Source organism: Falco naumanni, chromosome Z (genome assembly GCF_017639655.2).
Source record: "Falco naumanni isolate bFalNau1 chromosome Z, bFalNau1.pat, whole genome shotgun sequence".
Classification (NCBI taxonomy): Eukaryota; Metazoa; Chordata; class Aves; order Falconiformes; family Falconidae; genus Falco; species Falco naumanni.
Window position 1 is genome coordinate 85,181,448 of NC_054080.1, and position 16,845 is coordinate 85,198,292.

The 16,845-nt window shown below is 47.2% G+C and overlaps 1 protein-coding gene across 18 annotated transcripts in view; it reads right to left on the bottom strand.

Annotated features, from left to right (window-relative positions):
• TCF4 (transcription factor 4) overlaps positions 1–16,845 on the bottom strand; it is a 239,941-nt gene that overhangs the window by 26,353 nt on the left and 196,743 nt on the right. For 17 of the 18 annotated variants that reach the window (XM_040579814.1, XM_040579813.1, XM_040579809.1 and 14 more), the window contains 4 exons: positions 14,911–15,044; positions 11,439–11,571; positions 2,041–2,108; positions 696–774 (listed from right to left, as the gene is read on the bottom strand). In XM_040579814.1, the coding sequence (XP_040435748.1) occupies positions 696–774; positions 2,041–2,108; positions 11,439–11,571; positions 14,911–15,044 (414 nt within the window). The remainder of the gene's footprint in view (positions 1–695; positions 775–2,040; positions 2,109–11,438; positions 11,572–14,910; positions 15,045–16,845) is intronic. The other variant, XM_040579817.1, reaches the window with a different exon arrangement.

Below are 16,845 nucleotides of genomic sequence, written 5' to 3' on the forward strand. Positions count from 1 at the left end.
GCACGGGAGAAGCCCAACCCTCTAGCTGAAACCTTTCAGGGCTTAAGAAATCTGCATATATTCAGGTAAACGTTTAAAGCACCTGATGCTCATGAGAACTACCCTGGGCCTCTGGTTCTTTTCAGTTTAAGCTTTTAGTAGTAAAGTGGGTTTAGTTAAAATATGCAATTATTGTCAACAAAGTGTAAAATGAATCAGCCGGATCTGCAGGGGCTCAGTTTGTCCCCAGGCACATTTTATAGATCAAACAGGGGTTTGCTTCAGCCCCGGGAGGGGATGGGGGGAACATACAAGGAGATGTCCCTGGTGTGGCCACCCTGCCATGAGGGCTTGGGTGTCCCTGCACGGGGGCACGGCCACGGTATGGGGACGCACTCTGCGCAGGGCAGAAACCATCTGCCACAAGACCCCGAGTGCGTAAGGATGCATAAACCCACTGCTTTTCTGTAAACGCATCCACCTGAGAGCTGCAAGGACCTTCTTTCTGCGCTGGCAATACAGCGTGTGGGCCACCTCTCTGCTCCTCTCTGGGGGGCCACCAGCCACCTGCGCGTGCTTGCCCAGCAATACGGGAACCGCCTGGTGCTGCCGGCTGGATGCGCATCTCACACCCAGTACCGTAGGAGCTCATTTAGGCATCTCCTACCAAAAAATAGGTTGAAACGTTCAGTAAAATAGAATTGTAACAACAATACCTGAGAGAGAAGGGGGAGAACCAACAGGAGTTGAAGGATTTGATGAAAAGCTGTTGTTGGTGTGATCTGGAGAATAGATCTTTAAAAGATGATACAGAATTAATCTAAAGCCATCACAAACTGATGCAGAAAGAAATATGGAATTCTTATGCATTCAGTTCATTTAAATGAAAGCAGGACAGGTTAAAAAGCCTCTTATTCAAATATTAATATTTTTATAAAGACAAAACTGTATTAGATGCAGGAAGCTAGACAACAGACCCCTTTTGATGGGAACAGACACTAGCCAATTAAGCGATGGTTGCTGATTGGCACACGGATCTGCTACGGTAGATATACACATTTTCATTGCATAGACTACTACTTTACGAATGACTGTCATTCAACAAGGCCTTAAAGCACGCCTGAAAATTGCTTTTTCGTTATGCTGAAATCCCTTAACGGCCAAAAGAAAGCAAAGGGAGCGGAGCACGTTAAACCCTGGCACAGCAAGTAATCTGCAGCAGCCAACTCCAAGTACTCGTCCGCTGCTCTGGCGAGAAAGCCCCCGCGTGCCCCGTGCCTGGGCGAGAGTGCCACTGCCCGCGGCGTCCCCGCTCAGCTCCCGTGCCATTTGTCAGGGCACCACTTGAAAGTGGATTCTGTACTGTATCGGTTCTTTCAGGCAAACTAGAGTCTGACTTTTCGTCTTTTTCAATGAAGCATCGAAGAATATGCAAAAAAAAATTAACTCTCATGAGAACTCAATGGAACCCACTCTGCCCAGAAAATAACTATAGTGGTCCTTATTAAAAGCCAGCCTGTGCCAACTGGTACCACAGCGATAGCTGGGGCACAGCACTGTTGCCTCCCGCTTTGATGCTGGACAGGTGCCGTACCCCAGCTAGCTGGGTAAGAGGTGGTAACTTCTGGCTTTAACAGCAACCACGGGAACTGAATAGGTGGAAAGTGCCATGAAAAATAGAAAATGGAGAGGCAAATTCAAATGGAATCCTGTCGGCAGATGGCTCGGTAACGCAGAGGTCATTCTGCCGCCGGGTTCTGCTCAGACCTCCCTCACCCTCGGAGCTGCAGTGTGTGCCAGACCAACAGACACAGCGCCTCAGCACCCAGGCAGTGTGACCAGGCTTCCCCTCTCATCATTTCTCTTCTACCCTACAATTAAGTCCATCTTTTGAAACACCATTTGGCACTGATTGTTCAATATCTCGTCCACACGGGTGACCTCTGAGACTAGATCTCTCCCGTTTGCTGTTCATCTTCGTAAACTCCAGGCGTCCAATTCTGATTAAAGTTCACACTTTCAAAACGGTAAACGTGTATTCCAAAGTAAATATTTCCTTACAGAGGCAAGTGCTTTCCCCAGCGCATCACCAGTCTGCGAGCTGCCTGCTGCCCCACTTCCTCTGTTTGCTGAAAAACAAAAGACTCGATGTAAAAACAGACAGCAAGACACCATCGATTTCTATTCCTGGTCCACTTACTCTTCATTTAACTGCATTTTAATGCTAATTACATTAAAATCACTCTTTAATTACCATTAGTTTGTTTGCTAAGGTAGATATCAAACACATTCTCACTCCATTTTTGGAAGTCAAATATGTACTTGACATGCTGTTTTTTTAAAAATATACATGGTATATTTGATAGTACTTGGCTATCTAAAACACACTAAAAAAAAGTGGGTTTTACAGGCTTCTACCAGTAGAAGATGCTCAAAGGTACGGAAAACATGTGAGCGCCCAGCAAGGCACAGCTGGGGTTGGGAAGGGCTCACCTCCCCTGCCCCCCGCTCCGGGCAGCCCTAGCCCCCCTGGCAAGGCAAGGCCAAAGCGCCGCCAATAAGCAGCTACCCACTATTTCGTTGCCTCCTCATTTACTCTGTGACCCTGGTCCTCTGTATACTTCTCAAGGTGTGTTTTACAGACATTATTAAGTTCCATAGGGACTTTTCCCAAGTGTTCCTGCACACTTCACTTGAACACCCCGTAAGTGTTTCATGAACTGATTTTTCACCATCTCTTAGGTGATGGGATTGCACCTTTTACATAAGGAATTTAGGGCAAGAAAAATCATGGTGTAGCAGGCCACCGGTTTCTCATGCTCAAGTGACAGGTTGGAAACTTCTCCACTACAGGAGAAATGGAAGAAAACTACGGATGGAGCACCCCACCAGTTTCATCATCTATACGGGCCATTTAGAAACGGAAAGTGCAGCTCTGCCTGGCTGCTGCCCACGACCAACGCTTCTGCTTTCACCTCCCAGGAGCCTAAGCCAGGTGGCCAGAAAATGAGAAATAAGCCATTGCTAACCATCCCTGAAAGCCTGGATTAATGTCTGGGACATGAGAGCTGATGCAGGAGAGGATCCTGTACGCAGCAGGGTGTGAAGGGCTTCAGTCTCCTTGTCTCTCCCTCAAGCCCCTCGGCACCACGAGGCCGTGGATCCTGTGCCCAGAGGACTTCAGGAGCAAACCCAGCCCTGCTTCGAGCCAGGGGCATCCCCCAGGAAAAGGACTCCAGGACCAAACTGCTCACAGTTGTACCACAAAGTGCAAGTGCAGGCACTTTTTTTTGGTCATTCAAAAGTAATATTAAAAAGCCTCCTACAAGTTTTGCCCCAGCGTTACTCCGTTAAATATGCAGGGCATGGGAAGGAGCAGGGTTGGATCCGTTTTGCAGCTCTCTGATTGTGGCTGTTGGTGGAACTACAGACGTTAGTAACCGAAAGCAGCTGGCCCAGCACTCAAAGCAGATGAGCCGATCTGCCTGCGGACGTTGCAGCTCCACAGCAGCAGCTGGGAAAGCTGTGGTCCAGGGGATGCCCTGCCGTCCCCCTCCAGAGCAACCTTGCTGCTCCACCTCCTCTGATCTTCCCCCCAAATGCATTTCTCTCATCTACTGCCTCATCCCTAGCCTCCACCCCTTGCCCCTTCCAGCCCAGCCGTCCTCACTCAGCAGGTACCCTGTCTCTGCTGTCAGAGGTATGGGGTACTGACCACCCCCCCCCCCCCCCAAACCCTACATTTTCATAGCAGCTTCTGCAAGGTCTAGTTCAGAAACCTTAAGAAAATGGCACAGAACGTCATTTTCCTTGTATTTCTCACACACAATGTGCCTGTTATCCGATTTAAGAAATGCAGCATCTTTACACGGAATTGGACTGCGTAACTCAGATGGTTCAGCATCCTCCTTTGGAAAGGCCTCGGGGTCTACGTGCATGCCAGATGCTGCTGGACAAATAAGTGCCGTGCGGTCTGCGAGCACGTCTTTGCCGACTTCTTTTTCTCCCCTTTTTTTTTAGTTAAACTTTTACTTTTCTTACTGCATATTTGAAAATGTGCTCATCTGCCAATGGCAGCTTATTTGTGATCTCAGCTCAGTTTGAAATTAGGCATCAAGATGTATAAAGACACAGAAAAAAACATGAAGACAGACAGAACAGGCGGTGTCAGCTAGAGATACAACTGATCAGGGTAATTTAATGTTGTAAATCACAATCTAACAGTTTGCGACTTGAATAATACCAGGCAGATGTCCAGAAATTCAGTTACTTCACTCTAAAGTGAACTGTGAATCTAAATGTAAATCATGCATTGTTTTCTCCTTTTTCTGAGTGACTCTAACTGCATTATTCTAAAATCAAGCCCTGCATTTGTCTGTCTGAAGGCTGGTTTCTCCTGATGAGATGAGCTGCTCTGGTCCTGCGGCAGGAGCGAACGCGGGGACCACGGTCTTGCTCCACGTGCTCTCCGAAACCTGACAGCGCCGAGCCGCGCCATGGCTTACATCGGTTACTGCTAAGAACAAAGGAATTCTTCAGATAGACCCAATATTAAACTTCTCCTGAAAGACTTTGAAGACAAATTACTGCAGTGGGCCTGGAAAACATACAGGGAGAGAGCTGCAGGGATGGGCAGCAGTGTGCAAAGTTCCCTTAGGCAGAGAAGAAGGAGCTTCACTGGGAAGGGGATGCTTGGAAAGCAATATGGTAGAGGTTTGTAACACGGGGAAGGTGAGCTCACATTGTTATTTGTTGCTCTCCCCATTTAAAGACAGAAACAAACCAAAAAAAGCTGGTTTTTTGAAGTAGCGTCCAGTCAGATGGGGAAGCTTGTTGCTTTAAGGTATGCAAAGGCCAACCATATAAACAGATTTTTAAAGGAACTGGACAAATTCATGCAGAAGAACATCCTCCACTGGTGGCTACTGAACACGAGCCCCAGATGCAAGCCCAGGTGGGACAGCTCTGAGCTGCAGGCTGCGAGAGCCCGAGGAACGGCCGGAAGAGTGTGGAGCGCACCCTGGGTGCTTTGGGTTCTTGGGGCAGTGGACAAAGGGGGCAAAGGAAGGGAACCACGGCTCCTTCTGCGTGGAAGACCAAGATAAACATAAGTAGACAGAGATCTTCAGAAACTGTTCATGTCACAGGAATAGCTGGGATTACTTACACACAGCTGGGTTTTTTAATGTCTTGTCTTTCTTTCTTACATCACTAACCACGTGGACTATTACTTGCTGTAGCTGTCAGTTTGGTAATGTAAGGGACATGATGGAAATCTGGAGATGAATAGAGAAAACCCTTTATTTGAAGGAAGAACAAAGAAACAGTGCCTTAAGAAGAAACACAGCAAGGAGTGCCTGCTGCAAGAGCGCAAAGACTTCGGGGGCGAGGGGGGAACACTAACGTTACCCCGGGAGCGGGCACTGCAGAAGTAAGAACCAGACCTCATAGGAAAAGACAACCCAGGGTACCTCTATAGAGAAAGGTAATGTACAGTGCTGCTTTACATAGGAAATGGCTATGGAATATAATCAACTGTTTCTATTAATATCGCACAGTTGCTGGTCCATCACTTTTATTTAAATACGGCCGCTGATGCCCCAAAGGCTGGGCAGGGCCAAGCTTAGCTGACAGCTTCAGTCTGCACTACAGGTGCCCAGTTTAAACCATCGGGGTATTTACCTGAGCTCAGACAAGCACTGCTGCTGTCCGGAACAGCAGCCCGAATGGAAGAAAACGTATATAAAAAGCAAGAAAGTGTGTTTGGACTAGGCTGGGGCATGCATTACGAAGACAGATGCAGACACTCACAGCACGTCCGTGCAGACCCCGCTCCCCGCGTGTGAGCGGCTGCTGGGGAAGAGTCGTGGGAAGAAGGATTGCAGCCCAGCCCAGGTGGCATCAGGTTTGTCACCATGCACCGAAGAGTAATCTGATGAAAACCATGGATGGTGCTTCCCCAGCAGCTCTATCCATCTTCCCAGCAGAGGCATTCACAAGGTAACCTGCAAGGGCGCGCCAAACCCGGCTCAACAAACTCAGAAATAAGTGCAGGGTCAGTACAGCAGGGTCCACCTTGCTCTGCCACCTCTGCGTAAAACTGATCCTCAGGTGGTTTTCCTCTCCGCAGAATGTAGGATGCAGAACAGATACCGCTCCTACCTCAGTAAAAGGCTGTCACCACATCCATCAAGGGCTCTTCGGCTTCCCTTCAGCTTTTGGAAGAAAACCATAAGGTGTTGTGCAAGGGTCATGCAGGAGGGGGGGTCTTGGGCAAGTACACAATGCAAGTTATGTGTAAGACCAAAAAAGTACTTTCCAAGAGCAATTGTTAATGGCTTCAAAGTTAATCGTAAAAGCTTTTTCAAGCCCATCAGAAATCAGGACAAACACAAAACGACGGAGAGTTGGTGGGGTCTGCAAACAACCAAAATGCAACAGCAGAATTCAAGGAAAAAAAAGGGTACCAGCAGAAATGCTAAACAGATTCTTTTCATTGCCTTGCCGTGGGACAGATGATATTTTACAAGGGGTTAGTCAGAAAAATTGGCTCCAACTGAAGCATCAATGTAAAGGCTTTAAAATAAATCAATAAAATGAAGAATAAAGAAGAGCCAAATGACGTTTCTAAGAGCTCTCAAGAAACTCAAACACAAAAGAGCCTAACTTCTAACCGCAGTGTAAAACCGACTGCTTAGACCAACCTAGTGCTGAAGTAAACAAGGCAGAAAATATTAAAAACCAACACTGAAAACCATCTTCTGCAAATTCAAGGAGCCACCGGATTGCAAACCTGACTTCTCTACTAGGAGAAAGAACAAAGAGCAAAACACACACGGATAAACCCACCACACTGCCCAACCAACATGGCTTTTGTGGGGGGAAGGCACATCTTGCAAATCTGAATTCTTCTGAAAACGTGATGAGCACACCGATGCGGGAGATCCAGAAAATGTAACAGATTTGTACTCTCAGCTTTCAACAAAGCCACCTCACAAAGGCTCTTACAGAAACTAAACTGTCTTCAGATAACAGGGAGGTGAGGATATTCTGGCAGATGATTGAGACAAGAGTTGCAATACTACAGGACTACAAGAGCAGGAAATAGGAGTTAGCTTTATAAGGGAGGAGTATTACCAGAAAATTCCCAGTTGTGCAGATCTGTACTTTTCAACATATTCCTGCATGACCTGGAAGAAGACATGGCACACGCCAAGGTTGTGATGTTTGGCAAGACCCTGCTTCACAGTAATAAACTCAAATGTTATGCGTAAAGAGCAGCTCCTGTAACACTAACATGCTGGGCAATAAATACCATACATACGTGAAAAACACCAGGCAACCACCATGGGGTGAAAGAATGCCATAAATACACACCAGCAGGCTCTCGTTACCTAATAACCAGCCCAGGAAGAGGAGGAAACCTAGAGCTACGGCGTGCCATCAGCTGACAACCTGAGCTGATGGTAAAGCAGGAGAACCAGCCCCTTGCTGCCCCCAAGGAGCAACGTTGGGCAAAAAGCAGAGACAACCCCGAAGCCTGTTCTCACAGAACGGCTGCGGTGGGAAGGAACCTCTGGAGGTCATCTGGTCTGACCCCCTGCGAAGGCAGGTTCCCCTCGAGTTATGTCCCTCTGTGAATTCACAACACACCTGTATTTTGGATACAGAGTAAAGATCTGGTAAGTCCATCAAGAAAGAGCTTCAAGGTCTACAGAAGAGAAGCGAAGTCAGAAAAAACAGAGGGTGGTTCCTTTAGAGGACAGACTCAATGTGGATTCTCCAGCTTGGAAAAGGCACTGCCACAGCAGGGCATGACGCAGGCTACGTCAACCCAAACACCAGGGCAGAAAGGCTCCCATCTGCTGCTTGTGGCAACACGAGGAGCTGGGAGGATGACAGCAGGTCTTGCAGGAGCAGAGTCAGAAGGAAAGAGGAGGAGCACAAGGTCACTGTGCCAGGCCAAGCTGCCAGGAAAGGCTGGGTCACTTCACAAAGAAGAAACTCAAGCTGTGTAAATACTCAGCGCCGCACCCAGCACTGGAACGACTGGGAAAGTACCATATATCCTTGCTCTGTTCTTATATTCCTCCCAAGGAAATCCTTTCAGTCTCTGCTGGAGACAGGACCCCTGCATGGATGAGCGTTTGGTTCATCAGGACATGAAGGACAGATGCTTTCGAGTTCTTATGCAAAACACCAAACGACCCGGTGTGAGGAACACTATGAACGTCCTCCAGACCTGGAAGGGCACAGGTTATGCATGACAGTTCTGCACTGGGCTTTAACTAGGCTTTTGGGATGGAGCAGCCAAATCTGGATTGGAAGAAAGGCTTCAATTCATTAGTTGATGGTGGACACGGGTTTGAGGCAAGAGCAAGGCAACACTCAGGCGGAAAACAAATTAAAACAGGTAAGAGAAATTCATCTACCCAGCGCAGGCAGCAAGTGCACAGCCAGCACCAGCAGCCAGCTTCAGCCGCTTCCAAGGGGATTCGATGACAGCACGGACAGCAGGTCCATGAACAGGTCCCTGAGGAAGCAGGCAGGGATGTCCCCCGCAGCCCCACCGACACGACAGCCCTGACTGCTGGGGCAGCATGAAGGGCAGGAGCTGCAGAGATGCCTGGGATCACACATTGCCACGGAATGCTAAGCTAGATGATGCCCGCCTGAAGCAGCAAGGCATTTCTGATCTACCAAGGCCAGTCTTTATCTCCTCAAACTGGCTGCTGTGGGTTAACCCCATCCTGGCTGAAACCAGGGCACTGGTCTAAATGTTCTTCGTATTAGAGAACACAGCTGGGCACACGTGAGCCTGAATGCTGGCTCCCCTGGTGAGCAGGAGGGGCTCCACCGACACAAAGCATCGGCTAACTTGGGTGTGATGCAGAAGACTAAGATAACTTGGGAAGGGGATTGTAAACCAGGACCTTAAACCACCGCCACAGCTGTCGCTTTTGCTTGTGAGCTCTTCCCCGGCTCACAAGACTGTTAATGTACTGAAGGCATCACGAAAGACCTTTTGATGGATTGATTCTAAGTCTGTTGAAGAGCGTGTTTATTGTTACAGTTCATCTCCTAAAACTTTCTCAGCATGTTTCTGCAAAGAACAATTCTGCACTGGAAAGCGAAGGGACAGAATGATGAAGTACAGCCTTTTCACATCCTTCTGGTGGGATCCTGATTGTAAATCTTAGATTATTGAATAAACTTCCAGGAATCGGTATCTCAGCAAGTATAATTGTATCTAGCAAAGCATCTAGTGTAACCGATAGGCTGGAGCCTTCTATTAGAGAATTTCAGCCAGACTTTTTATAGTTTAAATTCTAGTACAAACTCACGCTGTTCTGATGGCATAGCGCTTTCTGAAACAGCAGACTGGAAATTATGTTTCTCTGTTACAAAGAGCGGAAAAACTTGCACCATCTCGGTATTCACAGCTGATGATCTTCCCAAATTATGAGGAAGTGACATTGCTGGATAAAAGTCATATTCTTCTTATACTGCGCGACAGTTCACCACCCTCCTGTAACTGGAAGCTTAACATTCTTGTAAAATATACAGTGCAGTATTATGTGACTGCTCTGGTAATAAAATTACTGTGAAACCAGTGCCTCAAGGGGAAATGCACATAATGTTTCTCCTGGAAAAGCTGCATGTCACAGTGCATAATGTCATACAAACAACATGTCATTAGAAGTGAAAGCAGCAAGTGGGATTAATACGTGCATCAGATGGATATGATAGACTCGTACAGCGTATGCTAAAGGCGCTCAATCTCAATAACTGGTTGCTTAAACATCGCACTGCTTCAGACCTTGAAAATAAAAAGCCAATGCTTAGCATAAAATTAACCACCGCCAATGCCATCCTATCGTCCCTTGGAAGTATTTTCTCCCTGCTGCCTTTCCAAGCTGCACGACCGTCGCTGGGGTCTGTCCCAGCAGGGCTACGCCACCACGTTCCTTGTCCTCTCACCCGGGGACTGGGATGGGGGCACATCGGCTCCCAGCTGGGCTGGCTCAGACGGCTTCCCCAGGGAGATCGGGGAAGGAGAGCGTGTGCCCAGCCTTCAGGGGAGGTTCACTGGCTTAGGAGGAGAACAGGACTTGCACTCAGACACAAGAAATACTTTTGCAGCCCTCTGTTCAGACACAGCCCAGCAGTACGGCTTGTTGAATATTTACAGCTGCTAAAAAAATCTGCGTCTTTGAATTGTTGGTCTTCTGATTCACAGATTGGGTTTTTCAGCAGACAAAGCCAGACGAAAATCTGGACACATTTTTACATGGGAAATTTAGGCACTTTTCTGGGTGTCTCCTCGAAGCGCAGGGGCAGGAGGTTGCATTCGCACTCCTACCTGTTTACATCCCTCTGGAAGACTCTGCACCCCTAAATGTTTCTGTAAGGCTTCTGTGCAAGGGGTGGAAAGATGGCTGAATTAAACTGGACTTTATTAGACTTCTTTTGAGGGAGAAAAGAGAGTGATTTTCACGTGTCACGCACACAGAAGCAGCAGTACATTGTAAAGGAAGAACTCTCAATGGAATGGCAAGATTGAGCACAGAAATGCTATCCTGAAATGGGATACATTTTTCTCAGACAGTGACAAATTAAGAAGAGACTGTATTTAGTTTCTTCTTTGTTCGGAGACCTTGAAAAATATGATGCCCATGTGTTAATGTTTGAACCCACCCTCCATTCTTACTGCATTAGTCCTGCTTGCAGTCATCCAATACAGAATCATGTGTGTAATGCGAAACATGTGTCCAGCGATGTGTTCCCTATTTACCAATTATTTAATTAGCTTTATTTGCTCTTTGAGATAGAGGCAAAGCTATATTTTTTTATTTCCTGTGTTTAAGTATGAACCGGTATTGGCCAAATATTTAAGTACACAGAGGTATGCTCTTGATTTACAGAGCCACTCTCGGCAATGTCAGAGGCGGCTCTCTCCCTCACAGGGACATGCCGCTGTCGCTGCTTCCCCCACACCACGTGGAAACCTTGCAAAGAACTGAAGGGGAGGAATGTCGTGATACAGAAGTATCACCTCACGGGGCACTGCAGGTGATCAAGTCACTAAAGACGATAAAATCAAACTTCAAAACCATCAGGATCAGGCACTGAGCTGGTGCACTGCTTTCCATACAGACCCTGAAGCAAAGTGCTTGGCTGCAATGACGTATCTCATTCACAAAAAGAAGCAGCAGCAGTAAAATGCATGAGCAAAGGAGGTGAAGGTCAACTATGATGTACTTATTCCCATGAAATCCTTGCTATCTCCCTGCACTGAGACTGATCGAAGAAGTATACCTGGCGTACACCATCAAAGAACTCTTCACCTTGATTTCAGCTCTTTGGTGCTAGCCCAGCGCGCTGGAGCAGATGCGAGGGGAGACAGGAGGGAAAGGGAGAGCCTCCGGCAGCAGCTGCAGCGCCCAACCTCAACTCACCCATGATACTGTCCGTCCCGTTGGCAGGGGGCGTGCAAGAAGACGCACTGTAATGATTTGTGCCACTGCGGTGGAAGGTGGACATCGGAGGAAGACTGGAATTGATGTCTGCTGAGGAGTGTGATGGGTAGCTCTGTGGCAAAAAAGAATAAAAAAAAGATAGTATTTTAACCGTTGAGACCACAGAAGGCAGCATGCTGCTTACATTGTCCCAGTCCCAAGTGCTGGGGTACCACACACAACTGAGAAAAGCAGAATGCTGCCCTAAGACTAGGCAGGGAATATATTTTTCTACCCCAACTCAACACGTTCTGGAGGAGACACAGCATGCACCTATCTGATATGGATAAGTATCCCCAGTGGACAGCTCATAACTGATGATGCTACCATAGGGATGCAAAGAGAAGAAAGAAAAGTTCGGTGATGTACCAAGCCAACTGTTCTGACAGGGACAACTCCTGGCTAGAGGAGCAGCCTTCCGAGGGAAGTGGCAGAAACCCCACACTGCTTTTGACATGAAATCTGACTACAAGATGTGCATAGCTGGTATCACCAAATGTGCCGTAAGAAACCACCCTGGCCCCCCAGGTAGGCAGCTGGATCACTTTTCCCTCCCACTGCGGTGCCTCTGTGCGACAGACGACTGAAAGCCTGCTGGATCAAGCTCTCCAAACCAGTGTGCGACAAGCATCTGGGCAGCACACAGAAGACCTTGGTAGCTCTATGGCTGGATCCGACCTTTATTATTGTGGCCCAACATTGCTGTGGTCAAATGTTCTGCTGAACTTGCATTACTACAAACCCGGCTTATATTAGTGCTGTTTGTCACTCTTCAATAGTCTTTTATTCATCGGCGCATAAGACATTGTGTGCAGACAGGTCTTAGAATAGAACATGCTCAGCTTTCATCTCCACCATGGCATTGCCCCCAGCAGAGAAAAGGTCCTGCAGAAGACCTCTAGGTTTTGGAGACTCTGACACGAAGCCTTCTTAGAAACACGGGTAGCTGGAGACACGTGGCAGCACCTGGCCCAGGATCAAGGCACTGAAGTGTTGAAGGATCATCTCTGTGCCCTCTGCCTCCCTAGGTCGTTCAGAGTAAGCGAGCTGAGAACATCCTTCCCTTCATTTGGACTATTCAATTACTTTTACAGGATTTCTTGTCATGAAGTGCCAAGTAACCAAATACTGTGAAGTTATCTCAAAGAATGTAAACAACATAGCCCAAACTTCTTTTTCTTATCCATGGAAAAACGACCATCAACTCTGACTGAGGTCTGAGTAACGTTTTCAGGCTTTGACACATCATAAACCACTCCAGGACTTGTGTCCCAAACGCAACCAGCCAAAACGGCGCAGCTGAACAGGATTTCTCGTGTGATGGAGAAATGAGCAAACGACGATTGCTGAGGCCAGTGGCCTGAACACCAGTGACTCCATCCATCTGCCCTGCGAAACGGCTCGTCTGGGACATGTACCGAAAGGCTGGTTTTGGCTTCTCTCACTTTTCAGTGGCTTTTGCTAAACATTTTAGGAAAAACATGAGATCTGAATATAGCTTAGTGGAGAACTGCTCTCTGTATTCAGTGCATCTATTTATTTATCTCTCTATCTCTATCTATTGATCTGTCTATTATATATCTACATCTTTTTTTTTCCAATGCATCTATCTATGATATGCCTGAGAAAGCAAAAATAATAAGCAACAGTTTTTCTTTCTTTCTTTTGCTATATGCATTTTTCTCTACAGGTCAGTGAGCAGTTAAGGACATTTGCAGGGAACCGAAGTGAAATCACAAGCTGACCTCTCATTGATGCTCCAGCAGAAATTATGCAGAGAGTATTTAGAAGTATCACTGCCTCCCTTCTGTCCCAGTGTTACCCAAAATACAGAAGGCTCTGCCAGTCCAGCCATACATAAATGATTAGTACGAGCACCGTCGGCACTGAGCAGCTACAGCCTGGACTAGTATTGGTGGTTCTCGCTATCTCTGAAATTTAGGGCAAATATAATAATACCTGCATAGAAAAACATTTTGTCGAGTTTTGGTGGAACATCCCTACCCATTTGGCATCACATAAATATTTAAGTTCTTCATAAACACCCTACAGGTGACAAGCCCAAGAAATTCAGAAGCGAGGTAAAAAATGCCAACATGTTCGCCGCCTTGCCCCATGAAGGCACTCTGCTGTCTTACCTCTACCCTCAGCTGCCACCATAAGAAGCCACCTAATTCCAGTGGATGAGTACCCATGCAGGTAACAAATGAGATGAAATTGGGTTTTAAAACTTATGCTCAATTGTTGTTATATATGCCTGTCACTTCAGAGCTATGCTAAGTTTGCTTAGTGCCTTAATTATGCCTTTTATAAGGACATGATTAAGCAGGTTTTGGGGCCATTTCTTTTGCTTTTGACTTCCTATTAATTTTCCATAGCAGCGTGCTAACCTCGTTAAATGTAAGACTTTAAAGATTTGCTTTGCAAATTGATTTTCAGTTTGCAAGAGTAAAGTTTAATTCTTATTCCCTGAACGATGCTTCTGCTGACTTTACAGCAACGGACTCCTTCCTCCCTTAAACCCAGTACTCCTCATTACTCGTCCTTCTCAACAGCCTCCAAGAATGAAAAGCAGAGGTACAGAGCAGAAAAGCTTTTCTGCTTACAGTGTTCCACACATTTTGAGAAATATGACTTTGCTCTGGCTGGCTGTTAATTTCTTTACTGCTCGCTTAAAACCAAAAGCCAACCAAAAAGCGAATTGATGGAACCCCACGTTATCTCTAATGATGATGATCAGTTCAGCCATGATACTAGGAAAATATCCCTTAAACCATACTCAGATCAGATTTAATTCAAATTTTATCTTATTCCAATACAATATATGGGATCGGTCCCAGCAGCTTCCTCCTGCTAGGGAGCAGGATGTACCAGAGAAAATAAAAAAATTCTTCCTTTTTTAAAGCAGCAAATCGATGCTAGATAGTTATCTATAAACCTGGCCCGGCACAGGACACGCCGACTGCCATAAATCACGGACTCTGGAAAGCGCAGGTGTCAGCAGCGGCCACGAAGGGAGCAGAGTGCACCAACACGGCCTCAGCCGCCTGCTTGCGACGCAGGAGCTGCCTGCATCTCCTCCCCCCCACCCCGCTGCACCAGGGGGGCTCGGCACCCCGGCAGTGACACGCGCTGGTGCCGCAGGCAGGGTGAAGCCGTGCCAGCACCAGCCAGCACCCACCCCTCCACTGCGCTCCCCAGAGCATCCCCCCCCCCCCGGCCACCCTGCAGCTTACAGGTTTCCTTCCCTCAGCAGAACCTAAATAAAATCTTGAAGGTTTTCTAAGCTGCCTCAAACTCGTTTTTGCGGAGTCGGGAACGCTGTAGCGGTGCGTGGAGAACAGTTCAGCGGCACAACTCCAAGACATGCCCATGCCATGTGCCCCCCCCCTCCCCCCTCCCCGTGCCTTACCAAGCGGTCGTGTGGGTGCAGGCTGCAGTAGCTGCTGGACTGGGGGATGTGAGAAGAGTTGCCCAGCATGCCCCCGTAGCCGGGCTGGTTCATCCCGCTGGAGGAGCTCCACGGGTCGCTGCTGTGGTGGCCATCTGCAAGAGAGGAGGGGAACCCCACTGGTGCCAGAGCCGCGGCCGCGTGCCTCTGCGAGCTCCATCCTAACGGGGCTACGGGGCTTCAGCACCAGTACAAATGATGCTGAACCGAGCAACAGTGACCACTCGTGTCATCCTGCAATGCTTCACTACAGTCGCACCACTTGGGCTTGAAAGTTTCCTGCTGCTTTATTCCTGCTCTGGTACCATAAACTCAATTATAACAAACTTCAACAGGGACAAGAGTCTGAAGGCTGAAATGAAACCCCCTGCAGCCTACGGAGCAAGGATGTATCACCAGCCTTGGGGAAGCCTCCACCTGGGGAGGGATCCTGTAAAATCTCCACTTCACATATTTCACCTCCAGAAAGTTTTCAGAGTTGTTTCATTGTTGCTTTTTGTTTATTTGTTTAAAATACACAGTAGCAACACTTGTATGGTTTAACCTTTTAAGCCCCCTAAGGCCAGCACCCATCCTGCAGCCCAGCTCACTGCCCAGGTACAGGGCGCACCCAAGGGGGCAAAGAGGGCTCCCCAACTTGTATCAAGTAAACCGGGTGGTTGAACCAGACATGCTGAAAGGGAATTATAATAATGCAGTGAAATGCATTTTCTACTGGAAGAATGCCAATGTGTTAACAAAAAAACCCCAAACAAACAAAACAACAACCCCCACCCTGAAAAAAAAAAAAAAAAAAAAAAAAAGATAACTTTTCCATAATGATCAGCAGACATGAAAGACGGGCACATGGGATGGAAAAGTTGTTGGCTTTTTCAAACTACAGAGGTTGGTCTAATAAAAAATTATTATGCCTCCCCTACAGCCCTGCCTTATTTATACACTTCAAACACCCTGGTGGCAGCAGCACTTCTAGCATCACCTTCCCATGGCTGTTTGAACAGTCATTTAACTCAGATTTATGTCTTCAATATGAATCTGCCAGAAAGTAACATTTAGAACCACAGAATGGCTAAGCACTACAAAGGGTAAATATTTGATATCATTAGAAGCCTATTAATCCCCAGCTTTGTAACTCCAGAGGAGTTTCATAGCAGGTTGCTCCTGGGGCAGTATTTATTCGTGTTTTAAGTCAAGAGCACCGTTTTCTTTCCAGCCCCAGCCCACACCTCCCACCGCTCGGCAGAAGCTGGTCCCATCGCCCTGCGATGGGGAGCTGAGCCAGCCCCAGGGATGCTGAGCAGCGCCCATGACCCTCAGGTGGTGGGGACACAAAAGTGGTGTGTTCTGCTTTTCTTTCTTGTTTCCCAAGGGTGGGAAATGGAAAGTATATATCTGTATATGGAATAAAATCCAATCCCTTGCCCTGCAAATACTTTGGCCAAGCAGTTCTGCTGAATTAAACAGATCTACTTGCTCTTTGCTTAGCCTAAAGCAGAGTATATGTAGAAGTGTTTTAAAGCTCCTTTTTTTGCCCTAAACGTGGCAAAAGATGAGTACCCTAGTTGCGTGTAGGTCTCTCCAAACTCTAAGAATTTTATTTACTAAGCTGTACCAAATTTCTTTGTACTTGCACATAACCACCACAAGAAATACAACATGGTGGCAGTGAGGACGTGAAAACTATGACCCCATCCTCAAACAAGGGGAAGGGTTTCATGGGTTGCTCTAATGCCACATGCAGGTGAACAGACACACTTGTAGCACCATATACTTGACCTAAGATAAAATCTTTCTCATTAGCATAAAACAACAGTGCACAAAGTACATGCCCAGATTTGTGTGGATCTAGTATATGCATAATATAGATGCGCACACACATGCTGGAGGAAAATGCTT